General features: G+C 40.1%; 2 protein-coding genes and 1 pseudogene across 6 annotated transcripts in view; 1 reads left to right on the top strand and 2 right to left on the bottom strand.

Annotated features, from left to right (window-relative positions):
* Positions 1-278: 278 nt before the first annotated feature.
* LOC140211195 (uncharacterized protein C3orf62 homolog) lies at positions 279-25036 on the bottom strand. Of its 4 annotated transcripts, none has more exons than XM_072280776.1 (5): positions 25011-25036; positions 8450-8874; positions 6534-6625; positions 5066-5110; positions 279-1221 (listed from the first exon to the last, which is right to left on the bottom strand). In XM_072280776.1, exons 2-5 carry the CDS (start codon positions 8863-8865, stop codon positions 968-970), a joined length of 807 nt encoding a protein of 268 aa, XP_072136877.1. In that variant the 5' UTR covers positions 8866-8874; positions 25011-25036; the 3' UTR covers positions 279-967. The 4 variants fall into 4 exon arrangements, with proteins under 4 accessions (XP_072136877.1, XP_072136879.1, XP_072136875.1 ...); XM_072280778.1 differs by lacking the exon at positions 25011-25036 and adding an exon at positions 13716-13861 and having other exon boundaries at positions 8564-8874; XM_072280774.1 differs by lacking the exon at positions 25011-25036 and adding an exon at positions 13716-13860.
* On the top strand, positions 13388-20504 carry LOC140211196 (glutathione peroxidase 2-like; annotated as a pseudogene).
* usp4 (ubiquitin specific peptidase 4 (proto-oncogene)) overlaps positions 24858-27556 on the bottom strand; it is a 117680-nt gene continuing 114981 nt past the window's right edge. For both annotated transcript variants that reach the window (XM_072280772.1, XM_072280773.1), the window contains one exon: positions 24858-25733. In XM_072280772.1, coding sequence (XP_072136873.1) covers positions 25593-25733 — 141 coding nt within the window. In that variant the 3' untranslated portion in view covers positions 24858-25592. The remainder of the gene's footprint in view (positions 25734-27556) is intronic.

The raw sequence follows: 27556 nt of genomic DNA, 5'->3' as shown, positions 1-27556 counted from the left end.
CAGTAAGAATATGAATCAGGGCATTACGTATGGGCCTGGTCTTTCCTATGTAAAGGAAAGATGTAGGAGTTGTCACTTCCATGGCTGTGTTGACCTTGTCCTTGGGTGCAGAGATCATAATTTTGGAAGCTGCTGTTGGAGCAACTTCAGCAATTAACTACAATGCATTTTATAGCTCACATGTACTATGGTACAGTCTTCAGCTGAATGTGCGTTCTCAGGATGAGAATATTAACTTTGCAAGTGGTTAAGAAAAAAAAATCTTTTCACATATTCAACCAACACTGTTTATTACACAGAGTAATTCATTAAGCATAAACAACCATTTAACATTTGTTTTCCTCTTTGCCAGAAATTTCATGACCTTTAATACATATATTATTTAACCATTGCTATCTTAAATACATGAAGGTGTACTATGTTATAACAGACTTTTAAAAAAATTGCACCTTCTTATTTATCTTATATTAATCAATGTACCAAATATATTAAATACTACTGGGAAAGTTGTGACAAGAACCTTTGTAAATTGTCAGTGAGGGTTTAACTCGACAGTAACATTCTGCATATAAACTGCAGGGTAAAACATTTATTGGACAGTAATCAAGTATTCTGAAAACCAAATAAGCAACCCACCAAAAAATCTAAGTATGGTTGTAATGAAGAAACGCCAGATGAACTTCAGTTTGGTTAGTTCTTTGATTGTGTACAACATTCAGAATTGCATGGAGATCTTCTATACATCCTCATCGAAGTGTGATGCAGTTCTAGTTGTCTAAACTTAAATAGAGGCAACTGCTTCAGGAATCTCTTTAGATCTTGCATGATCTTTAGATATTCTTGCTTAAAATGCAGGTAAAGATATCCATTTGGAAGACAGGTGTGTTGTCTCAACCCAGATCAGTCAAATGCAATTCCAGGATGTGCTCAGCATTGTGTTCTTCCACTTTACTATAGACCAATCTATCTATATTTTTTTCAATATGTTGTAATCCTCCTCCATGTCCAGGACAATATTAATCAAGTTGTCATCATCTGAGAGTTTATATTTCCCTAAGTGTGGTTCTTTCCCTATTGGGCTACAGGGTGGATCTGCAATGAAAAGGGTTAGAGTGTCTTCTGCAGACACAGATCCAGCAGATTGAGAAGAGGGTGGACGGAATTCGCTCAAAGGTTCCAGTTTTCCTGCCAACGCCTCGAGCGTTCGAATACTGGTGCTCTCTTCATAAAACACAATGGCAAAATATTATCAAAGCTCCCTGCTTAAATATCTGCAAAATGATACAATGATTTCACAACTTGCAAGTATAATGTGACCATATAAAGCTTCTATTGTTCGGTTTATGATACAAATTATTTTGGGTGGGATCAGAATGTCAAAATGGAATCAAGAGGGTAACTGGAAGAGTTGCTCCAAGATCCCAGGCTCAATCTGTGACTGCATGGATTTCCCATGGGCGCTCTGGTCTCCTTCGACATTCTTAAGATACACAGGTTGGGAGATGAATTGACCTCTCATGTGTTGGTGTGTGGTAGAATCTGAAGGAAATGTGGGGAAATTAAATGGGTTTAGATGGCTAGGGTAAATGGATATTTGATGATCAGTGAACTCAGTGGATCAAAGGGCTTGATTCCTTGCTGTACAGTAAAACTACAGCAATTATTAGATACTTAGGGAAGGTCTGCAATATGCTTTAATGGAAATGGGGTTCAACACAATTGGTGTTCCCAACTGAGGCTTTAACCATGGAATACTGAGATCATAATGCTGCTAATAGTTTCATTGTGTGGACATGTCATGGACTGGTGACTTGGGTTTCTGACGGCAATATTGGTTTGTTTGTCTCAACCGCCGGAGTGAGACTGGAGCCTTGCCACACCAAGATAAGGAACTATCTATCGTTGAGTTTGGAACTCTCTGTGTCCCCGTGTTTAGTGTCCGTGTCAAAGAAGGGTCCCGGCCCTAGGTCCTGTTCCGAAGGAGGGGTCCTGACTCTGTGTAAAGCCCCAGCCCTAAGTCCCGTTCCCAAGCAAGGGTCCTGGCTCTGTGTTCCAAGTTCCAGGCGCCGTGTTCCAGTCCTGTCCAAGTCAAGGCTTTGTGTTCTCATCCAGGGCCATTGTCAATATCCAGCGTCGTTTCTTCCTTACTCACCTTGCTATCTCGATAAACCTAGTCCTGTTCTTAGTACCTCAGTGTCTCTGTCTTGCATTTGGGTCCGCTCCCAATGCCCCCTTATCACAGAACAGCCCAGTCATACATGGACCCAGCAACGCAGACACTGCCGTTTAACTCTCGCCATCCTAGGTTCCCTCCTGTTGAATAGCCCCCCACCCGCTCGCGTTGTCCATAGTCCAGGAAAAGCCTGTTAGGTCGCCAGGAAGCTCCCATGGGGGGAGGGTGTACTGTCATGATCTGGTCCGTGAAGTCCGCATTCCAGTTCACAGTCGGTCCGTTGATTCCTTATTCCGGGTTTTCCTGTTTTCTCTTGTTGCATTGGGTGCCTTAATTGAGGCACCTGATTCTCACTTTGAGCTGACATGTAAATACCCCTCAAACCAAGGATTTCCAGCTGGACTGTTCCCTTTCCCTTCCTTCTGAAGCCTCGCCTGCATCCCCGTCCAGTTCAACCACCGGAGTGAGACCGCAGCTTTGCCATGCCAAGATAAGGAAATCTCTCTTTGTGTCCCCATGTTTAGTGTCTGTGTCAAAGAAGAGTCCCAGCTCTAGGTTCTGTTCCCAAGGAGGGGGTCCTGTCTCTGTTTAAAGCCCCGAACCTAAGTCCTGTTCCCAAGGAGGGGTCTCAGCTCTGTGTTCTGTGTTCCAAGTTCCAGGCACCGTGTTCCAGTCCTGTCCAAGTCAAGGCTTCATGTTCTTGTCCAGTCCAGGAGTCCCTCGGCAAGTGTCCTCGGCAGTCATCCCAGCCCTGCGCTCCAAGGAGCGGTCCCGGCTTCATACCAAGAGCCTAACCAAGCCAAGTCCAAAAGCCGAGCCAAACCTAGTCCAAGAGCCTCGTCCTGCCCTGGAGTACTTCGTCCAGTCCACGTCCAAGGCTCTGAGCGTCCAGTCCACACCCAAAACTCTGAGCGTCCAGTCCAAGCCCAAGGCTCTGAGCGTCCAGTCCATGTCCAAGGCTCTGAGCGTCCAGTTCACATCCAAGACTCTGTGTTCCAAGACCAAGTCCAGGCACCGTGTTCCAGCCCCGCCCAAATCTGAGCTTTGTGTCCTCATCTAGTTCTGGTGCCTTGCCCAGCCCAGTTATGGAGATTCCTCGTCCTGTGCTGGGGTACCTCGTCCTGTAGTCATGTCCTGTCCTAGTCCCGAATCCCAGCCTAGACTCGGGTTCCGGTTCCGAGTCAACACCCAGGTTCCAAGTACCAACCAAGACTCAGGTTCTGGGTCCTTGTCCAGGCTCTGGTTCCAGAGTTCCGTGTTCCTAGACCAGGCTCCTCGTTCCTAGTTCCCCGTCCGGGTCCCGTGTTTCTAGTCCAAGTCCTAGCCCAGGCCCTGAATCCTAGTCTCGTCCAGGGCCTGTGTCAATGTCCAGCGTTGTTTCTTTTTTACTCACCTTGCTATCTTGATACACCTAGTCCTGTTCCTAGTACTTCAGTGTCTACGTCTTGCATTTGGGTCTGCTCCCAATGCCCCCTTATAACACTAACTCATTACTTTATGTAAACTACTTGCCTCAAACATTTTTAAAACAACTAGACAACTTTCTGAGGCTTCTACTCCTTAACTGATGACAATGCTGCTTACATTGGGGTCAGTAATGTAAGGAAGCAATGACTACGAACTGAATTGGGTTTGATTTAGAGATAAATCAGCCCTAGAACATTCTGCATAAACCTCAGTTACAACTCAGAATTTTCATTCGCTTACCCCAGATACAGAGGTGGGATGTGACAGATAAACGAAGCTGGCTGGCTGATGAAGATTTCAGGAAGATAATGGCTTGACTGGTGAATGTTTTTCAGTAAATACTGCAGACTTGATTGGGGATCATGCAAGTACACAAAACACAAGACAATAAAAGAGTATTTTTTTTTTTTTAAAAGAGACTCTTGGACAGGTACATAGAGCTTAGAAAAATAGAGGTGCTATGGGTAACCCTAGGTAATTTCTAAAGTAAGTACATGTTTGGTAGAGCATTGTGGGCCAAAGGACCTGTATTGTGCTGTAGGTTTTCTGTTTCTATAAGCGCAGCAATAGACCACCAGACATTCAATATGATCTTGGCTCATCTTTGCTGACCACAATTATGGGGATAACACTCAATTTGTTGATCTTTCATATATTAACTATTTCTACCTTAAATATATCTAATGATCTGCCCACCACTGCCCTCAGATGCAGAGCATTCCAAAGTTTTATTACCCTCTGAGAGAAGAAAATTCCATGTACCTCAGTTTTAAATTGATGGCCCCTTATTTTACAACTAAATCACCTTGTTCATGACTCTCACCGTAGTGAAAACATCTCAACATCTGACTATCATCAAGCTATCTTAACTTCTTACGTGCTTGAATAAGGTCACCCTCAATTGGCTATACTCATAAGGAATACCATGGTCAAAGTCACTTAGATTACATTTCTTCCCCATTCTGATATTTGGTCTAAACAACAACTGAACCTCTTCACCATGTCTGCATGCTATTATGCATTGAGTTGCTGCCACATGATTGGCTGAATTGCATTAATGAGCAGGTATTTATCCGGAGAAGAGAACACAATGTAATGTTTGCAAGATTGCCAATGATATGAAAGTAAGTAAAAGACCATGTTGTGATGACGACATTGTGATTCTATAATGGGATATACACTCGGAGGCTATTTCATTAGGTACACCTGTTCATTAATGCAAATATCTAATTAGCCAATCATGTGCCATACAGGTATAGGTTCCTCTCCTTCAACTCTCCCTTTCAACATAATTTACCTTTAATTAAACTAAGGAAAAAATTGAATATATTCAATTTTGTTAAATGATTAATCATTTCTTCTTTGATTACTGCATCTAGCATACTGCTGACAAAATAGATTTTGAACTAAGTGGTCTATAGTTACCCAACTGCTGTCTTCCTCTCTGTTTTCCAATTTTCTGGTATGCACCTGGAATTTAGCAAGTTTTGATAAATTTCAAACAATGGGTTCACTGTATCAGCTTCTTTTGACACCCTAGGATTCAGTCATTTGTCCTTTAAATTTCTCAAATACTTTTTCCACCTGTGATTGAAATTTTTATAGTTTCCTCCTGTCATTTGAAATGAGCTTGTCTGTTAGCTTGCAGTGTCCTCTGTGGTGAAGGCTGATGCAAACAGCTGATTTAACATATCTGCCATTTCTATCTTTCCTGTTATTAATTCATCAGCCTTGTTCTCCAAAGGTCCCTATGAGTATCTGTGCTGACATTTCTCTATTTGTATGTCCACAGAAACTCTTTGTTTTGATTGCACCCACAAGTTTTCTTTCAAAACAATTGTATCCCTTCCTGTGAGCTTTCTACTTCTACATTCTAAAAGCTTCTCAATTGTCTAGCCTACAACTAGCCCTTGACACTTAGTGTGCCCTTTTTCCCAATATAACATTATTCATGATCACCTTAGTTAACCATAAGTGCCCCTTTCTCATAGAAACACTTCTCAATCACTTCTTAAATTCCTCAATAGCGTAGAACATTGAACACCCTTTGTCACAACATAACCTACTCCAAGATCAATCTAACCCTACCCTCGCACAAAGCCCTCTATTTTTCTTTCATCCATGTGCAAACTTAAGATTCTCATAAGTGTCTCTAATGTTAATTAATAATAAATGCCTCTATTACCACCCCTGGCAGCATGTTCCATTTTCTTTGTAAACAGCCTACGCCCGACATCCGCTCTATATTTTTCTCCAATCACCTTAAAATTACGTCCCCTTGTCCCCATTTTCGCCCTGAGAAAAAGTCTCTGGTTGTCCACTCTCTGTATGCCTCTTATCAACGTGTATACCTTTATCAAGCCATCACTCATCCTCCTTCGCTCCAGAGAAAAGCCCTACCTCACTCACACTATCCCCATAAGAGCAACACACACAAAATGCTGGAGGAACTCAGCAGGTCAAGCACCATCTATGCAAATGAATAAATAGTTGATATTTCGGCCCAGACCCTTCAAGACCTGATCAGAACAACACTGTTGGTCAGAACAACACATGAAATACCACCACCGAATATTTTATGATCATCTGAGAGGACATAATGGAGTTAGTATTCAGGAATATTTTGAACCCAGTCCTAGCTCTCTGTAGTTGCCATAGCAATTTTTTTTAGTCTGGTCTAAATTAAAAACTTACTAATTATTCTTCTTGAGTTATTTATCTCTCATAGTCCTATTTTCATTAGTGTTTCAATAGCTGCTCCCTGGTTCTACCCCCACGGGGTCTTTTAAGATCTCAAATAAAATGATACACAGAATAGCTTTTCAATGCCAATATTCAAATAATCTAATTTCAAAGAATGCCATTTAAGTAGTTATGAAATAATCAGTATTACCTATTACATCTAGGAGATTCTTTGTCAGTTCTTCACATGAATTATTTCCCTGTGTTTCTGGACATGTATGATTGTTGGTTTCTTGTGAGGGACTTTTAAGAAATGGAAAATACATTAATCAACATTGCTTATTTGACATCTTCAAATCTGACTTCTACAGTGCCTGCAGTTTACCCTAATTCAAATCCCAATGATAATGCACTGATTATCCAGTAACTGCTTTCTTATCTTTCCTATTTCTAAATCCCTCATAGATTTCTCTAATCTTAACACTTGTTGGTAAGTGGTTTTACCTCATGTAGTCACAACTCTGATGTTCTTTATCCAATTCATTCTCACTATCTACACATATTTTTCAGACCACTGATTAGCATTGTGGATTTAGTTTTCACATATACATTAAACACCAGAACTCAAAAGCAGATACTCTATTCTGAGCTCTGTCATGGCAGGAAATTACATCAATAGTAAAGGATAGAGAGATACAGGTCTACTGTAGACAAATTGGATTAACCTAGACCAGCATAGAGAAGGTTGGATGCAAGGGCCCATTCTTTTTTTTGTTGTAAGCTTCTGCGAAGCTTTTCTATTATTCTACCAAGTGGGTATAGGAAAATATTTAAGGATGCATGCAAAGCTTCCTTGAAGAAGTGCAATATCCTCACCAAATTCTGGGTACTTCTGGCCAATGACTATGCAAAATTGAGAACCCTGAGGCTGTACATTTGGAGAACACAAGCCCTATGTAATGTTATTTTACTTGATCTCCATATTGCCCAGCTGAAATCCTGTTCCATGTTGTCCGACTGCTGTCCTACTTCATCCCACCCCAGATCTTGAAAAACTCTAACAAAAACAGCATAATTTCACTCTTCTGGACTGAAGATCTCACCTCTTGTAATACTCATGCCTTAGCATGTTAAATTCAAGAGCCCATTTTCAAATCTCTATCTTCTCACCAACCCAATAATCACCCAAAATTTCCTCCTCCTGCTTTATGGTTGGTACACACCCATACACCTCAAGACAAAGCATTCTTATTGGTTCTTTCACTTGACCTTGACAACCATTACCTAACTACAATTATGCCCACTGGAATCTTCCAAGATATTTCCATACATATCATATTGGTTGCTCTTAAAAGACCTCTTTAGCACTGTCTCTATTTTTTAATCCACTTTAGTTATTATTTGCCCTTTTCCTTCGTGGTTACTTTGAAACTTCTTTCTGCTAACGAGGTGTAAAATTTAGAGGGAACTCGTATAAAAGAAAATAAAAGGAGTCTCTTTTTTTAAAGAGACTCTTGGATAGGTAACCATATAACATATAACCATATAACAATTACAGCACGGAAACAGGCCATCTCGGCCCTTCTAGTCCGTGCTGAACTCTCACTCTCACCTAATCCCACTGACCTGCAGTCAGCCCATAACTCACCATTCCTTTCCAGTCCATATAGCTATCCAATTTAACTTTAAATGACAACATCAAACCTGCCTCAACCACTTCTGCTGGAAGCTCATTCCACACAGCTACCACTCTGAGTGAAGAAGTTCCCCCTCATGTTACCCCTAAACTTTTGCCCTTTAACTCTCAACTCATGTCCTCTTGTTTGAATCTCCCCTACTCTCAGTGGAAAAAGCCTATCCACGTCAACTCTATCTATCCTCCTCATAATTTTAAATATCTCTATCAAGTCCCCCCTCAACCTTCTACGCTCCAAAGAATAAAGACCCATGGAGGTATATGGAGCTTAGAAAAATACAGGGCTATGGGTAACCCTAGGTAATTACTAAAGTAAGTATATGTTCGGTACAGCATTGTAGGCCGAAGGGCCTGTATTGTGCTGTAGGTTTTCTATGTTTCTATACACGGTGGCAGAAAGTTACACAATTTATAGCTCAATTATTAAGTACCTGATATATTCTTGTGTAACATTGTCTGTGTTCTCACAACCACTCTCAAAGAGACCATATGGTATTGGAACATTGGCATTCATGACAAAATTTTCCCCATTTCCAAAAACTAACCACTTTACTTTAAATGCAACATGATTGCAATCCATCAAGGCAAGTTCCTTTGGCATACAGTAATATGGCCCTCTCTCCGGCAACATTTGAAGAAATGTCTGGGTGAGGTGTGGAGAACTGAAAGATGGGCACATTCTAGCAAAGGAGTTGTCAATGAATGCACCATGGTCTGGTTCCAGTAACCTTGCCGATTCAAGCCACTCAGAGTCTGAAGAGAACACAGGAGAAACAATATTGCCTTCCATGGCTCGATCCAAAGCTGCTGCTAAGTCTTCCCTGCACTGCCTCAGTTTCTCAGACATTTTATTTACCTGCATGAAAAAATAAAATATCTTGATTACCACATAGCATTGAAAATAATCACAAAGGTGAAATGAAACTAAAGGGAATTTATAATAGAGAATTTCTATTCATTGGTAATATTTTAATTGGCTCAAGCAAAAACTATCATCTTTGCAGAGTGTTCACAACGGTAAGAATTATTGTAAATTCTCTGTTGTTATTTTCAAACTTCCATTGATCTGCATCAGTACTTTGGTTTTCCAGGACATTGTGGACAATAATTAAAACCAAGAAGAATCCCTTAAAAGTGGAAGTGATCCATGTAAGGTCATATTTACTACTATCATATCCCTTTCCCAGAATACAGACATCATTTCTTTCAAAAAGGCAGAGCGTACTGAAATAGAAGTGATTGAGAATATGATTACAGTTACCTTTGCCATTACATTCCAGAATTAATAGGTGCACAAGTAACTTTCCTACACAACGGAGATCGTCACCAACTTTGTATTTAATATTTGTTGCCATTTCTATGAAAGGCAACAACATGTATGAAATATTTCAAAAACTCATTCCTCCTCTTTGATAAATCAGAATAGATTTGGTTACGTATCAATCCAGCTTGGTGACCACACCTGTAAGTGTACAGGAAGTCTCTGTACAAAGTTTGTGAAAAATGAGAGGGCAAACTCCTGACATAACAGTTCACCATTTTGGAGTAATAGGCCATGAAAGTTCATGGCAAAATCTGTAATGCTATTTATTACCTGCAAAATTGTAGAACATCCCCAGTTGCTCCAACTGAGTTGGCAAATGGGAGCTTCCATATCCTCTCTTTTCTCCCTTATTAAAGGGTTTGATGCTTACTTGCTCATTATTCACACCCTTTTCCCTCTGAATCATCTTTTTGACAGGACAAAGTATCATGTACAGTAATATGAAAGGAGGATTATTGAGAGGATTGGCAGCTTCTTCCTAGTTCCTGCTGAAGCAAGGCTATCATGAGTCCTGAAATAATGATTGTGAGGGAGTGAGTGTTGAAGTCGAGATGTATGAAGGAAAACGTTATTCCTTGTTTTTAAATATAGCTTAATCCTTAATATCCCATAAAAGCATCATTATTATTGATCAATTTTGTTAAGCTAAGTTTCATAAACTCTTATATGAGGAAAATATGACCGCAGGAAATTTTCTCAGGAAAATTGCCCAACAGTATAGCACTACCTCAAGACCTGGATCAGGCACTCAAATATTTATAATGGAGGCTGCATCCAGATTACTGATTTTCTATCAAGAATGGACTGACTGCATTATGCCCTGGAATGTAAACACCAATGCCCTGAATGGAAAAGTAGTGGAAACAGCCCAGCTCATCATGGGTAAAGTCCTTTCCACCATTGAGCACATCCACAAGTAGCGCTGTCACAGGAAAGTAGCATCCATCATCAGAGACCTCCACCAGCCAGGCCATGCTCTCTTCTTGCTGTTGCCATCAGGAAGGAGGCACAGGAGCCTCAGGATCCACAACACCACATTCAGGAACAGTTATTAATCCTCAACAATCAGGCTCTTGAACCAGAGGGGATAACTTCACACACCCCAACACTGAAGTGCTCCCACAAAATATAGACTCTCTTTCAAGGACTCTACATCTCATGCCCTCAATATTAATTAATTAATTAAGGTTTTGTTTGATTTTTGTTTTCTTTTTGTATAAGCTTTTGTATTATGGTGTAAAGAAATAGCAGCATTGAAGAGCACAATGGAGAGATAAGATGGTAACAAATGTGTAAATATGTGGCAATTTAATTTATGCATAATTTCTTGTGAGGTTTCCTGTTTGTTATGACATTGCCCAGAGAGCATATCAGAAAGGTTATCGATTTGCTAAAAAGTTTCCAATATTAAGGTATGGGATCAAAACATAATTCAGTTAAGCAGATAGAAAGTGTCCACTTTAGTGAACTGTTCAAAGGATATATTGCTTATGGTGAATTCCTAGTGAATTATCCTCTCTCTCCTCAATCTTTTCCCACCCTATTCCACACAGTGAGAAACTCATAAACATTTTGATGTATGTCCCAGATCTGCTGACCTATGTAAAATGCAAGAATTCTGTTTCATCATTATCTGCTAGCAACCTAAAACTCATTAAACTTGTTTGTGCCTTCTGTTCTCAAGTTGCAAAAGAGTTATCTACTAGGTATCTTGTTCTTCAGCTATCAGCTTCAGCTGCAGATGATTCAAGGCAAAACCATTTAAGTGATGCTACACAGGTAGAAAGAAGTGATATAAAGAATAAGCTACCAGAAATTCTGGAGGTTAGGTATGAAAGTATGTTTCAGCCTTAAACAATTGCCATAAAGAGAGCTGGATTAAAGTCTAAGTAGATGATGAAGATAATGCCTTCAGGCTTTCCAATATTTAGTTAGAATGAATTACCGTTGATCCAATATTGAATGTCAGACAAGAATTTATTGATAGCTTCATAATTCTGTTCTTTCCAACCATTCTGCAGATCTTCCTTTCAAATATAAAATCCAATCCTTTTGAAAAGTTACAACTGAAGTGGTTTCTGCCAACGTTTCTGGTACAGCAGAAACAGATGTGCAAAACAAAATTATCTTCCTCATCCAAACCAAATTGGCTCTTAACCAAATTACTGTAAACCCATTTATTCTGGCTGCCAAACCTGCCAGTGAAAAATTATACACTTTTCATTTGTGCCTAATTCTCCTTAAAGCATGATATACATTTTTCATTTTCTTCCCAATAAGAACCAAATCTTTCTTTGTCCTTTAAGACTAACAATGCCTGTCATTTATAATATGTGTTGTTCTTTTGTTTGATCATGCCAGATGCATCTGTAATTATCCAGAGCACTTAAAAAGGCACTGAAATTAGTAACTTACTCACCTATACATCTGTCCATGACCCCATCCCATTATTAGTCTTAAGTCAGAATTGGCATTTTGGATTGACCAACTGAAGTAAATAAATATTAATGATAAAAAATGGACAAGAAAGAGAGAATGGGGTATATGTCAGTTTTTCAGTTGCATTGAAACAAAGTAAAAATATATATTAAAAGAATCAATACAGTTTAATTTCCTTACACTCAATGCCAGTAAGACCAAAGAATTTCAAGAGGAGGAAACTGGGAGACACTCAGCAGTTCTCACTGAGGGTTTAGCAGTGGAAAGGATGAGTAGCTTCAAATTCCTGAGTATGAACATCTCAGAAGATCTATCACAGGCCCAACATATTGATGCCAGCGGCTATACTTCTGTAGGAGATTGAGTAGATTTGGTACGTCACCAAAGTTTCTAACAATTTCCGCAGATGTTACAATGGAGACCACCCTAACTGGCTGATCACTGTCTGACATGGAGGGGCCAATGCACAGGATTGAAAAAATCTACAAGTTCATCTACTTTATTCTACGTTGTGCATTAGATAAAACTGAGCACAACAGTGAGCGCTCAAATGAGGCAAAGCTGCAAAGTATAAACTTGTGTAAACTTGATAGCACACCCCAATTCATTGATTGAACTCCAATAAAGCCTGCAATGAGGGACTTCCGTAGATTACACGAAATTTTAGCCCAAATTACTTCAATTAAATTCTCATATTAACAGGGCATTTTAATAGTGCCTTTCACTTTTTCAGGCCATCTGAAAGGGAACAGCAGTGAAAAGTACTTGTAAGTGTGGTTATGATTGTAAAGAGAGGAACAGCAAACATGTGCACATCAAACTCGTACAGACAACCATGTTATGACAACGAGATTATCTGTCAGCTTAAAGGATCTTCAAAGATTCATTTGATTGTGCAAACAAAGAAACTGGATGGTATTTTGGATAAAGTATTAAGGTAAATGCAACTATTTTGTGAGAACGTTTTTCCTAAAAGGTAGACTCACTTCCATATGTTAAATCAGGTTGGTGCTCACTTTCCATTACTTAGTGACTGTTACAAATTGGCTCTTGCTCTTCCTTGCACAGCTGATGATTCCCAAGACATAAGTCACGCAGTTGGTCATTCAATGCAACTTTCATCCACCTCCTGAAACTGTAGTTTCTGGGGTTGAAAACTACTACTCTTACTGTTTATTCAAGGAACACTTTGTGCAGAATTCAAGAAGACATTGAAACATCACTGACTTGCACATAACATGATCTACGGCCTGGTCAGTATTCATCATTATGTGCTGTGTCGTATGACTGGGCGCTCATGGTCTTGACTAGCGTCACCATCCACCACTTTGTTCCCATGGCTCCGATTGGGGAGCTAAGCAGGTGTTACAACTTGCCCACAAGTGACCTGTAGGCTAGCGGAAGGAAGGAGTGCCTTAAACCTCCTTTGGTACAGAGGCGTCTCCACCCAGCTGCAAAATTGCAAAATTTAGGCAATGAAGCTAGACCATCTGAGATTAGAGTTTAGATAACTTTGGGAACACACTGTGATTTCCCAACGCTACAGCAGCCTTTCCTGTGGCTGCCTCATGGGAAACTGCTCACTTCCCTTTGGTCACAGTAGCAATGATGCAGCATCATAAGCATTAGAGATTCTGCAGATGCTGGAAATCCAGAGCAACACATACGAAATGCTGGAGGAACTCAGCAGGTCAGGCAGCGTCGATGGAGGGGGAATAAACAGTCAACGTTTTAGGCCAAAAACATCAGGACTGATGCTGCAGCATCTCCCCAGACTGCTCCCACTTGAGCACGGATCTCTCGCGCTAAACACCACAGCGCTTCACTTAATGGCTTTCTATCCGATTTCCGTGTGGGTTTTTGGCTTAAATTTAGTACTTCAAAGAAGAACCAAGTCCAATTTCTGGATATTTCACGCTTCCACCGTTACTCACCTAGCCGCTTTCCCTGTTTAGGCGAATCGGCTCGAGCAGGCTGGAACGTTTACCGGCAGACAGCCTCGGTACTCGCGGTTGAGCACCCGCACACGTACTGTTGAAAGTCGCCGGCCTCGTTGTCATTGCGCATACGCCAGCCCGCTAAAGTCCGCTGTCTCATGGCACTGCGCTTGCGCAGATTTGGTAATGATTGCCGGCCGCGTGCAGCAGTTGCCGCCTTTGTTGAAGGGCGGTTGGAGCTGGAGTCCGGTTGGGATCGGAAGAATCTGGCCCTCTGATATTCGCTCGACATTCGTCTGAAAAAGAAATCCATGTTTGATGTGTAAAGGCTCCTTTTCGTGTCAAAGTGTTTGGGTCTCCCTGTGGACGGCACTGAGGGTTTGAGGTGAACTGATCTTTAACCGACAAATAAACGGCCTCTAGGCCGAGATACCAACTCAATGCATCATTCAAACCGTTCAAAATAGAAAATTAACACTTCTTTTCCTCTCCATAGGCGCTGTTTAGCCCGCTGTGTCAACACATCAGGAGGGAAACCTGATTTGAGTATCTTGGAACAGGTTGTGTTAAGTTACCAGGCAGTTTGCATTGTAAAGTGTGGAGGGAAGCTCCTATAATGTGCAGAAAAACTGGAAGGGAGAAGTCCCTGGCTGCTACTTTGGGGGAAATGGGTCTAAGGTGGTGAAATCAGCAGCTGGAATGGGATGGGGGTGGCATTTATGGAGAGAGATGTTCACACCAACCATAAAGGGCATAGAATTTGTTGGGCAAAGCTGAAAAAAAGAGGTAAGTATGGCATACAGGATTGCAGTACTCTGGAAATCTTTGTGCAATGTATCAGGATGAGGAGAGCCAAAAAATTACTCAAAACATTGACATTAGACACTGCAGGTGCTGGGATAGAACAATAAACAGATGTTGGTTTGATTTGAAACCATTCATCTGCATGAATGAAAGGTCATGATATGGAATTTCAACTAAAATTGGTAAAAACTGGTTTAATATGCATTGAAGTTTCTACAACTTCTTGGCTTCTAATCCACTGTGATATCCAGTTACTAGTTACTTAGCAGAAACTAGTAACTAACATGATAAACTGCAGACAAAAAATGCAAGGCAATAAGGAGGTTGATTGTGATGTCAAAAGTCAATCTTGTAATACTAAATGACAATATAATCTTATAAGAGAAGCTTTTCTGGAGAATGGCAGTGCTTTTGTATCTTCTGTCTGGTGGGAAGGGGAGAAGACTAGTTTTGTTGTCAGCAAGTTTATAGATGGTATTTGAGCTATATTTAGCCACACATTCATGGGTGTAGAGCAGTGGGCTAAGCACACATCCTTGAGGTGCGCCAATGTTGATAGTTACAGTCTATGGAGGGGAGCTGTGTCCACAACTCTCTGTAGTTTCTTGTGGTCTCAGGCAAAGCAGTTGCCATACCAAGATGTGATATATTTGACTGATGCTTTCTGTAGTACATTGATAAAAATTGCTGAGGACTAAAGGGGATATGCCATATTTATTTAGCTTCCTGGGCAAGTAAAGGTGCTGGTGCCCTTTTCCGTCACAAATGGTGCCTGGACCCACTGAGTTCCTCCAGCATCTTGTTTGTTGATTCAGAATCAGGTTTAAGATCAGCACCGCATGTCATGAAATTTGTTGTTTTGTGGTATCAGTACATAGCAATACATAGTAATAAAAACTATAAATTACAATAAGTATATATAAAATAAATTAGTTCAAAAAGAGCGGGAAAAAACTAAGGAAGGTTCATTGTCCATTCAGAAATCTGACGGCAGACAGGAAGAAGCTGTTCTTGAAACATTGAGTGTGTGTTTTTAGGCTTCTGTACCTCCTCCTTGATGTTAACATTGAGAAGATGGCACGTCCTAGGTGATGGGGGTCCTTGCTGATGGATGCCTTCATCTTCAAAGTGTCCTAAATGCTGGGGAGGCTAATGCCTATGGTGGAACTGACAGAGTTTACAACTTTCTGCAGCTTTTTCTGATCCTGTGCAGTGGCCCCTCCATACCAGATGTTGATGCAGCCAGTTAGAATGCTCTCCACAGAACGTCGGTAGAAATTTGTGAATCTCTTTGGTGACATACCAATTCTTCTCAAACTCCTGATGGAATTTAGTCACTGTCATATCTTCTTTGTAATTGCATCAATATGTTTGGGCCAGGATAGGTACTCAGAGATGTTGACAGCCAGGAACTTGAAACTGCTTACCCTTTCCACATCTGATTCCTCGATGAAGACTGGTGTGTGTTCCCTCGACTTAGCCTTCCTGAGGGTCACAATCATTCTTGGTCTTACTGACATTGAGTGCATGATTGTTGCTACAACAGCACTCAACAACTGATCTATCTTGCACCTCCTTGATTCCATATGAAATTTTGCTAACAATAGTTTTGTCTTTGGCAAATTTGTAGATGGTCTTTGAGCTGTGCCTGGCCACATAGTCATGGGTGTAGAGAGATTAGAGCGGGGAACGAAGCACACATTCTTGAACTGCGATTGTTGATTGTCAGCAAGTGGAGATGTTATTTAAGGTCTGCACAGATTGTGATCTCCCAATGAAGAAGTTGCAGAGGGAGGTAGAGAGGCTCAGGTTTTGGAGCTTTTTGATTAGAACTGAGGGTATGATTGTGTTGAACGCTGAGCAGCCTGACTTAAGTATTACTGTTGTTCAGGTGATTCAAGACTGAGTGGTGAGTCAGTAAGATTGCATCCACATAGACCTATTGTGGTGATAGACAAATTGCAGTGGGTCCAGGTCCTTACATAGGCAAAGTTGATTCTAGCCATAGCCAACGTCACAAAGCACTTCATCACAGTACTTCATCACAGTAGATGTGAGTGCCACTGGGTGATAAGTCATTAAGGCAGCTCACCCTGCTCTTCTGGTATGATTGTCACCCTTTTGAAGCAATGAACCTCTGACAGTCTCAGAGAGAGACTGAAGCTGTCCTTAAACTTTCCCACCAGTTGATTGGCCCAGGTTTTTCAGTATGCTATCAGGTACACCATCAGAGCCTGCGCTTCCCAAGGGTTCACCCTCTTGAAAGGTGTTCTGACTTCAGTTTCTTAGACAGATCAGAGAGTCACCAGATGTTGCAGGGATTTGCATATTGTTTTATTCTCCCTTCAAAGTGTGCATAAAAGGCATTGAGCTCATCTGGGAGTGAAGCATCACAGTCATTCATGATGTTAGGTCTTGCTTTGTAATGGCCTGCAAACCCCGCCAGAGCTCATGTGAATGATCTGGATGGATTTGATGGTTGGAAGCTATTTCCTTTGGAGGGATTGTAGGTATAAAAGAAAGTGGAATTAAAAGTGTCAGGATGAAAGGTTTTTACTTAGTGTGGTTACAATCTGGAATGCACTACTTGTAAATTTACTTGTAGGTTCCATTGAAGCCTGAAGTCACCCTACTTTTGCTGGCTAAAATTAGGCTCATCTTGATTCAATTGAATGAGCTGCAGACAGACTTGCAATGATCAAATACTACGACTGAATATTTGTCAAATCTTTAGTTTAACTTTTCTGTGGAAATACAAAAATGCTCAGGTATACAAAATTATGAGAAGTGTAGATGGTGTTAATTGTAAGCAGGTTATTTCCACTGAGGTTGGGTGAGACTACAAGTTGAAATTGTGGGTTAAGGGTAAAAGGTGAAACGTTTTAAGGGGAACTTCACTCAGAGGGTAGTGAGAGTGTGGAATGAGCTGCCAGTGGAATTGGTGGATGCTGATGCAATTTACTATTTAAGAGAATGGATTTGGTTAGGTACGTGGATAAGAGGGGTATGGAGTGCTGTGGTCCGGGTGCACGTCAATGGGACTAGGCAGAATAATAGTTCAGCATGTACTGTTTGTGCTGTAGGACCTATTTCGGTGCTGCAGTGTTCTATGACTGTACAAATACACTTATTTTGATTAGGAAGGTCCATTGTCATTCTGCACTGGTTCAAGACTCGTAGTTTTTAGTTGTAGTGTGATTCAAGCAGACATAATTAAATTATTGTCCAATTACTTTTACATTTTTACATTTTCAAACAAAGATAAATAATTTGCAAAAAGATAAAGGGTTCAGATGAAGACTGGAAATAACTGACTCTTCTCACTGGAAAAATGGGTTATAATTCAGTTGTAAAATCTATGCACCTTTGATGTGTTTGAATCAACTTTAATGGAAGCTTCAGAATGGATGCTCAACACTAACAACATGCCTGAAAATACTGAAGTTTACAATTGAGATCCTGCATTTGTTGTAAGGCTTCAATTGTACCTTTGAAGGAGAAATGGCATAGCAGCATGTGCAGAGCATTTCAGAATCTTCCTGCTTGTCTGCAAAGTTGGAATAAACTTTTCTGGATTATAAAAGTCTGCATAATTAAATAAGGAAATGGAGATCAATACTATTAGAAAAGGATTTTTTTAATATAGGCATCCTTTAGTCTCATGAGACCATGGATTTGTGACTTGGAAAGTTTCCAGGGTGCAGGCCTGGGCAAGGTTGTATGGAAGACTAGCTGTTGCCCATGCTGCAAGTCTTCCCTCTCCGTGCCACCCTTGGACCCATACAGCTTGGCACTGGTGTCGTCGCAGAGCAGTGTGTGTGGTTAAGTGCCTTGCTTAAGGACACTCACACTGCCTCAGCCAAGGCTCAAACTAGCGACTTTCAAAACACTAGATGAACACCTTAACCACTTGGCCACGCGCCAACGGAAACAGGATTACATCATGTTAAACATACAATATGTGCCTTTTATTTTAAGTGCATATATAGTGTGACAAAAAGACAACGACATAAGGTTTTGTAAATATTGTTTGCAGGTGCAAATTTTTAAAATATAGACTTACATATTTATATGTGAATTGTGCTGTACATCTTTTGTTTAGAGCCATGTTTTGCAGTGACCTTGGATCAGAATAATGCAAATTTCATTCAAAGGAGTATTGCTGATTTGACATATTGAGCGCATGGTTCCAGTTTGTGAACAATTCGTATCTGTGTTTTAGAATTGATTGACCGGCAACACTTGCAAAGAAAATGGCGGAAGCTGAAATGGCATTTTATAACTTGACTGCAGAACTTCTTAATGGTGAAATCTTCCATTTCTCCAAACTGAAAGGAAAGGTGGTATTAATTGAAAATGTTGCATCCCTCTGAGGCACAACTATCAGAGATTACCAACAGATGAATGAGCTCCAGAGGCGCTATGGCTGCCAAGGACTTGTGGTTTTGGGATTTCCCTGCAATCAATTTGGTTATCAGGTAAATGTGAAATTGTCAGAGAAAAAGATTTTGCCACAAAACATTACACTAATTTTTGTTTGCTTCCTTGTGGAAATCTCAAACTCTTCTAAATAATTGTTTCAGCAATAGTAAATTTGTTTACATTTAATTAAATTGTATTTTCAAATTACAATAACTTTCAAAATATTAAGATTTTATCATAAGAAAGCTAAATGCACACGTCTAGAATGATGCATTTACAAAATGCAATACAATTTCAAATATTCAAGGCAACAATTTCCTCTTGAGAAAATTCTTTTTCATATCCTGCATTTCTGGGATTCTTGTAGAATTTCAGCATTCTTTCTTGTCATTTGGGTAAAAACTTGCACATGACAAAATTTGCTCACATGAACACATAATTTTGGAAAGTAGTAAAGCTTATATTAAAATGACTATTTTAAAAGTGAGTTACGTGTGATGAGTTCAAATTGTGATACTTGGCTCATATTTAGCTCCTCAAAGTATGCTTCTGATAACAATAAAAAATAATTGGATCTGTTGCTGAACGTATTGTACAATTCCAGTTTTATTTCCTGTACAGATAATTTGGAAACTTAGTTAGTAATGAGGTTACTCTAATGGTTCTTGAAATAAGAATTATGTAATCTAAAAAAAATCCTACATCCTGCAGATCAATCTGTATTTTTTGGGAAACATCAGCAATGGAGGTTCTCAGTTGGTTCCTATTGTGACTTGGGAAAAACAAAATTTAAAATTCTTTTATTTGACCTTGCTTTATGTCCATTTTATAGGAAAATATCTACAATGAAGAGATTCTTAATTCCTTGAAATATGTCCGTCCAGGCAATGGCTTTCAGCCAAATTTCTCTTTATCAAAAAAGATAGATGTGAATGGAGAAGATGAGAATCCAGTCTTCACTTTTCTGAAACACAAACTGCCTGAACCGCATGATGACCCTGAAACCTTAACGACTGATCCCAAGTTCATAATCTGGAGACCAGTCCGTCGACATGATATAGGCTGGAATTTTGAGAAATTCCTTATTGGGCCAGATGGCAACCCATATAGGCGATACAGCAAGAATTTCCTGACTATTGACATTGAAGAAGACATCAGAGCCCTTTTTCAAAGTCATTAAAAAACAGTTGATAAAACCACAGAACAAGTTGAGTAACATTTGTAGCAATTTTCAGTGTTGTTAAACTTATGCTTTGCATAAAGATTAGCCAACAGTAAACAACCTGTAAAATGTAGAGATTACCAGATTGTAGTGCTAATCTAATAGCTATGTTTTGTTTAGATTTTATTTGTAAATGTTAAATATAATTTGTGATTTCTGCTGAATGACCCAGCTAATTTAGGATGTTAGACATTTTACTATATGATGGTGCTTTTCAAAAAGTCTACTGAAAAGTACTTGATGTAACCTGTAAAATCTAACTGGACATGGAAGCTAGCTTATTTTAACAGGACATAAAGTTAAATTGTAAAGGAGTATCTTCTATTAAATACATTTAAATGGAAAAAAAACTCTATTCCACTTCAGTCTTATTATAAAGACTTGGACTATGCAAAATTGCCTGGTCTGATGAAAAAACAGTCGTGTTGAAATGTTTCAGCCCAAAATGTTGATCATAGAAGCTACCCGACTTTGGATTCCTCCAGCATTTTATGTGCTTCTGTCAAGATCTCTAGCATCTGTAGAATTGTGTGTTTACGAGGATTACCATCAGATTTTGATCTATCTTGCACCCAATTCAGTCTTGCAGATGGTGGAATGGCCCTGGAGTTTACTGTATTGGACTGTTGCTGCAACCTCTAACCTATTCTTGCAGCAGTGGTATATTTATGTGGCCTGTCCAGCTGAGCTTTTAGACAATTGAGATTCTCAGAATATTTACTCTTTACTACATTCTCCTACCTTCTCTTCATAACTTTTGATGTGCTTATTAATCCAGAATCTACCAACCTCAACTTTAAATATATCCCCATGACTTGGCCTCCATGGCTGTCTGTTGCAATGAATGCACAGATCCATCACCTTCCAGATAATTTCCTCGTCTTTGTTCTAAAGAACACCGTATTCTAGTCCCAGATTCCCCCACTATTGGAAACATTCTCTCTACATTGACTCAATCTAGGCCTTTCGATATCTGTTGGCAATTTATGCTTCCAGGTTCCTGCCTGATAGGCTCATATTTCCCCTTACTCCAATTAAACATTTCCCTAACTTGTCTGTTCCTATCCTGCTCCAATGCTATGGTAAAGGAGATAGAATTATGATCACTATCTCTAAAATGCTCTCCCTGATACATGACCAGGTTCATTTCCCAATACTAGATCAAGTACAGCCCCTCCTCTTGTAGGCTTATCTACATATTGTGTCAAGAAACCTTCCTGAACATGGGGAGGTTTGCTAAGTCTACTGGGGAGAGTTTAATCTAGAATTGTTGGGGGGTGGGATCTGAACTGAAGAGCCTGGGGAAGAGGAGGTTGGCTCACAAATAGAGAAAGCTTATAGACAGTGCGAGAGGGAGGGTGGTAGAGAAGGGACATGCTCAGACCGAAGGTTTGAGATACGTCTATTTTAATGCAAGGAGTGTTGTGAACAAAGCGGATGAGCTTAGAGCATGGATCAGTACTTGGGAGATATGATGTGCCATTACAGAGACTTGGATGGCTTAGGGACAGGAATGGTTACTTCAAGTGCTGGATTTTAGATGTTTCAGAAAGGACAGGGAGGGAGGTAAAAGAGCTAGGGGCGTGGCAATGTTGATCAGAGATCGTGTCACGGCTGCAGAAAAGGTGGACACCATGGAGGGATTGTCTATGGAGTCTCTGTGGGTGGAGGTTAGGAACAAGAAGGGGTCAATAACTTTATTGGGTGTTCTTTATAGGCCACCCAATAGTAACAGGGATATCGAGGAGCAGATAGGGAGACAGATCCTGGAAAGGTGTAATATTAACAGAGTTGTCGTGATGGGAGATATTAATTTCCCAAATATCGACTGGAATCTCCCTAGAGCAAGGGGTTTAGATGGGGTGGGGTGGAGTTTGTTAGGTGTGTTCAGGAAGGTTTCTTGACACGATATGTAGATAAGCCTACAAGAGGAGTACTTGATTTGGTATTGGGAAATGACCTGGTCAGGTGTCAGATTTCTCAGTGGGAGAGCATTTTGGAGATGGTGATCATAATTCTACCTCATTTACAATTGCATTGGAGAGAGATAGGAACAGACAAGTTAGAAAAGCATTTAATTGGAGTACAGGTAATTATGATGCTATCAAGCAGGAAATTGGAGGCTTAAATTGGAAATAAGTTTTCAGGGAAAAGTATGGAAGAAATATGGCAAATATTCATGGGATATTTGTGTGGAGTTCTGCATAGGTACGTTACAATGAGACAGGGAAGTTATGGTAGGGTGCAGAAACTGTGGTGTACAAAGGCTGTAATAAATCTAGTCAAGAAGAACAAAAAGCTTACAAAAGGTTCAGAGAGCTAGGTAATGTTAGAGATTGAGAAGATTATAAGGCTAATAGGAAGGAGTTTAAGAAGGAAATTAGGAGAGCCAGAAGGGACCATGAGAGGGCCTTGGTGGGCAGGATTAAGGAAAACCCCAAGGCATTCTACAAGTATATAAAGAGCAAGAGGATAAGACATGAAAGAATAGAACCTATCAAGTGTGACAGTGGGAAAGTATGTATGGAACTGGAGGAAATAGCAGAGGTACTTAATGAATATTTTACTTCAGTATTCACAATAGAAAAGGATCTTGATGATTGTAGTGATGACTTGCAGCTGACTTGAGCATGTAGATATTAAGAAATAGGATGTGCTGGAGCTTTTGGAAAGCATCAAGATGGGTAAGTCACCAGGACTGGATGAAATGTACCCCAGACTACTGTGGGAGGCGAGGAAGGAGACTGCTGAGCCTCTGGCAATGATCTTTACATCATCAATGGGGACGGGAGAGGTTCCGGAGGATTGGAGGGTTGCAGATGTTGTTCCTTTATTCAACAAAGGGAGTAGAGATACCCCAGGAAGTTATAGACCAGTGAGTCTTACCTCAGTGGTTGGTAAGTTGTCGAAGATCCTGAGAGGTAGGATTTATGAACATTCGGAGAGGTATAATATGATTAGTAGTAGTCAGCATAGCTTTGTCAAGGGCAGGTCATGCCTTACGAGCCTGATTGAATTTTTTGAGGATGTGACTAAACACATTGATGAAGGAAGAGCAGTAGATGTAGTGCATATGGATTTCAACAAGGCATTTGATAAGGTACCCCATGCAAGGCTTATTGAGAGAGTTAGGAGGCATGGGATCCAAGGGAACATTGCTTTGTGGATCCAGAACTGGCTTGCCCACAGAAGGCAAAGAGTGGTTGTAGACAGGTCATATTCTGCAAGGAGGTTGGTCACCAGTGGATCACCTCAGGGATCTGTTCTGGGACACTGTTCATGATTTTTATAAATGACCTGGATGAGGAAGTGGAGGGATGGGTTAGTAAGTTTGCTGATGACACATGAAAGCACAGCAAGTAATTAATTAGAAAAGCAAAAATATAAAAGCCTTTATAATAGGAGGGATGGTGTACAAAAGTAAGAAGTGATACAACTTTACAGGGTGTTCATAAGATCATAAATGTAGTGTGGTTTTGATCTAATTTAAGAAAAACAGCTGTGCTTTGGAAGCAGTTGAGGGAAAGTCTACCAGGCCGAATTCTGGAACGAAGCCTGGCCCACCATTCAATAAGATCATGGCTGATCTGTCCATAAACTCAGCTCCATCTACCTGCCTTTTCCCCATAACCCTTAATTCTCTTACTATGTAGAAACCTATCTCTTTCTTAAATATACTTAATGAAGCAGCTTCAACTGCTTCCCTGGGCAGAGAATTGCACAGATTCACCACTCCCTGGAAAAAACAGATCTTCCTCATCTCCGTCCTAAATCTTCTCCCCTGAATCTTGAGGCAATGTCCCCTCTAGGGAATGTTTTATGTGGAATTATTAAACAGCATGGATCTATAACTACTGGAGTTTTGAAGAACAAGCGGTAATGAATATACAAGATTCTGAGGGATCTTGACAGGGAATATGTGAGAGGTATTTCTTATGGGGAATCTAACTCAAAGGCATAGATAATACAGAAAAGGGGCCATCCATTTGAGAAGTGGAAGAGGATAAATATCTCCAGAGGGCCAAAAGTTTCAAATCTTTTACCAAAGTAGAACTGTGGAATCAGAATCACTGAATAAACACAGAAAACCAAATTAAAGAGCCTCAGGGTTATGGGGACAAGCAGAAAATTAGACCCTTATATTCCTATTCTGGATATTATTATTTGCAACCTAATACCCCTTTATTAATCGGAAATGGCAACAGTTTTCTCTAATGATTGTTAAATCACCATGGTGATACTGAATTTTAGAAGTCACATCCAATACCATAGGAACAAGGGTGGGAGAAAGGTGCAGCTTTACCTTAAATTGCTGAATGAAATCAAACCAAATGTAAAATGTGGTTGTTTAGTAGAGGGCAGATGGATAAAAACCTCACATTTGAATTATAAGCCAGAATCTGGTGCGACCCAACAAGAGACACTCTGTACATTGTGTAGGATATTTGAGATAGTGCCCAACACTTGAGAATTCTAAGGAAAACATTGAGAAAATTATTCAAAAGCCACAGACTTGAAGTGCTGTCTATAGCACATCTATAGCATATGTGCATGGTACCTGATAATATATTAATTAAGTTCCAAGGTTCAAAGTTAGGTCATAATAAATTTCACGATCTGTCATTTTAGAATCTCCAAAAATCTGTTTCCATTCAAGTTTCAGTTGACCCAAGTGATAGACAAGTCACAACTCCAGTTGTCATCTTTATTTAAGTAGACATATGTATCAAAACCAGTCACTTACAAAGTGCCAGTTTGGGCAAAAAGACTAGAAGAAACTGCTGTAAAATTTACATTACAATACATACACAGCGAACTTTTGCTGGTTTGGATCTGTATCTTACCTGGGGCTGGAAACCCTTGTTCCTCTGCCACCTATATTACAATATAATATTACAAATTTTAGTATCCCAGTCACAACAGTCAAACCACAAATAAACCAGTGCTTTGCTACAGATTTATAATGCAAGATTTCTAGGATAAGATACAAGGTGTCATTCATGCAAAGAAATACCAATAAACCAATAAGGAACCAATACAAATGTTTTGTGGCAGAACTTTAAAAAAATCCAAATTAATTTGAGAAGGAACTGGGGGCAAGACTGCAACCCTTTCCAAAAATAAACCAAACCAAAAACCCTGATGTCAAATAGCAGATGAAGAACTTCACTTAAAAATTTCCAAAGCCATTTATTTTACAGTCAGTGACATTTGTTTCTTATTTATCAAAAATCATCAGTAGATCTGTGCCAGAGCACCACTGAACAAAGCAACTGACATTTCTGTTCAAATTAGTCATCCAGATTTTGCTTGTAAAAAATTGCTGCTACCAAGAGGGTTCTTTTTCCCCTCCCACTCCCTTAAAGGCAGCTGGTACTGATGAAACAGTGCAGCACTGTCCAGAAAAGCATGTATGTACTTCTAACTCAGTTGGTGTCCATTTTGTCCTCATCATGTCCTCTGTTCTCACCATTCTCTTCAATTGGAGTAGTCAGGGAAGCTGATGGGCTGTCATAATGGCTGTAAGCATCTCTGCGTTGGTAGAAAAGAACATAAGCTGCTTTCGTCTAGAAAAAAAACAAATTACAGTTAGCATCTAGATCTTGGTGATCAGAAGGCACAGTGCATTTCAACATCCTAGAAGTTAATAGTTTCCAATAACTGATGGACTAAGAATGAAGGGGCAAAAATTAAATACAAGAGTGAAATAATGTTTATTTAGAAAAGATGATAGTCTGCTGAATTTATGGATTACTGGTAAAGGCAGAAATTTAAGATTAGACAAGCAAATGAAGGGCTGCTCACGGAATGTGATTAAAATGAATTTGTGCCAACATGCATTTATCAGATCCAATTCTATGTTGTAAATTCTACACAGTGATCAAAACTAATAGCTAAAATCTCTACCACTCACTGTAGAGAAAAGAATGTTTACAATTATCAAGTTTATGAACAACAGATTGTGAGATTTGGAACATAGGACCAAATATCTTAACAGTAATCAGTAAGAAATCCTTAGATACAGAATTGGGAGGAATCAGGACAGTGAATGAGGATTAACATGGGAGGATGTCAGTTGTGGAATACTGCTGAATTCCTTTTAAAAAAATAAGTAATAGAAACAGATAATACTGGAAATCAAAATGTGTGTTCAAAGGACTAGGCAATGTCCAACTCAGACCATATGATATAGGAGTAAAACGAGGCCACGTAGCCCATTGAAATCTGCTCTGATATTTGACATGGCTGATCCATTTGCCACTCAACCCCATTCTCCTGCTTTCTCCACGTAACCTTTCAACCTCTACCTTAAGTACGCCCAATGAACTGGCTTCTATAGCCACCTGTGGCAAAAAAAAATCCCAGAGATTCATGGCTAAAGAAATTCCTCCTCACCTCTTCTAAATGGACATCCCTTTATCCTGAGATTGTGTCTTCTGGTCCTAGACTACCCCACTATGAGTAACATTCTCTCCACCTTTCAACATTTGATAGGTTTCAAAGAGATTCCACCCCCGCCCCCTGCTCCCCCACCCCCCAACTCAGTCTTCTAAATTACAGCAAGTACTGGCCCAGAGCCATTGAACACTGTTCATATGGTAAGCCTTTCATTCCCGGAATAATTTTTGTGAATCTCCTTTGAAAGCTCTCCAATGTCAGCACATCCTTTCTTAGGTAAGGAGTCCAAAACTGTTCACAATACTTCAACTGAGGCCTTACCATTGCCTCACAAAGCCTTGTTTTTTTATCAATTACTTTTTTTTATTGCAACACCAACAAATTACATTCAATACAACCAAATGCCAATTACATTTTGACTGTAACCCAGCCACCCGCCCCCCCCACAACCTTCATCACCATTTATATTCTAGACCTCTCAAAATGAATGTGAACATTGCATTCGCCTTCACACCATCTACTAAACCTGCAAGTTAACCTTTAGGGGATCCTGAACGAGGACCCCCAAGTATGGTCTGCACCTTGGATTTTAAAATCTTATCCACGTTTAGGAAATAATCTACACTTTTGTTCCTTCTACCAAAGTGCATGACAATGCACTTCCCAACACTATTCCATCTGCCACTTCTTTGCCCATTCTCCTCATAGTTCTAAGTCCTTCTGCAGCACTCCTTCTTCCTCAACACTACCTGCTGTCATAAGTGGGACACTGGGTGCAGACCCAAAATGCAAGACACAGACACTGAAGTACCAGGAACAGGACTCGGAGTGTCAAGAAAGCAAGGGAAGTGGGGAAGAAAGGACGCTGGGCATTGACACAGGCCCTGGACGAGACTGGATGCAAGGCCTGGGCTAGGACATGGACAAGAAACACAGAACCCGGACAAGGAACTAGGAAGAAGGAGCCTGGACTAGTGATGCGGAACTCCAG

Source organism: Mobula birostris, chromosome 16 (assembly GCF_030028105.1).
Source record: "Mobula birostris isolate sMobBir1 chromosome 16, sMobBir1.hap1, whole genome shotgun sequence".
Lineage (NCBI taxonomy): Eukaryota > Metazoa > Chordata > Chondrichthyes > Myliobatiformes > Myliobatidae > Mobula > Mobula birostris.
The sequence above is the reverse complement of the archived record's forward strand: the minus strand, read 5'-3'. Positions and strand labels throughout refer to the sequence as shown.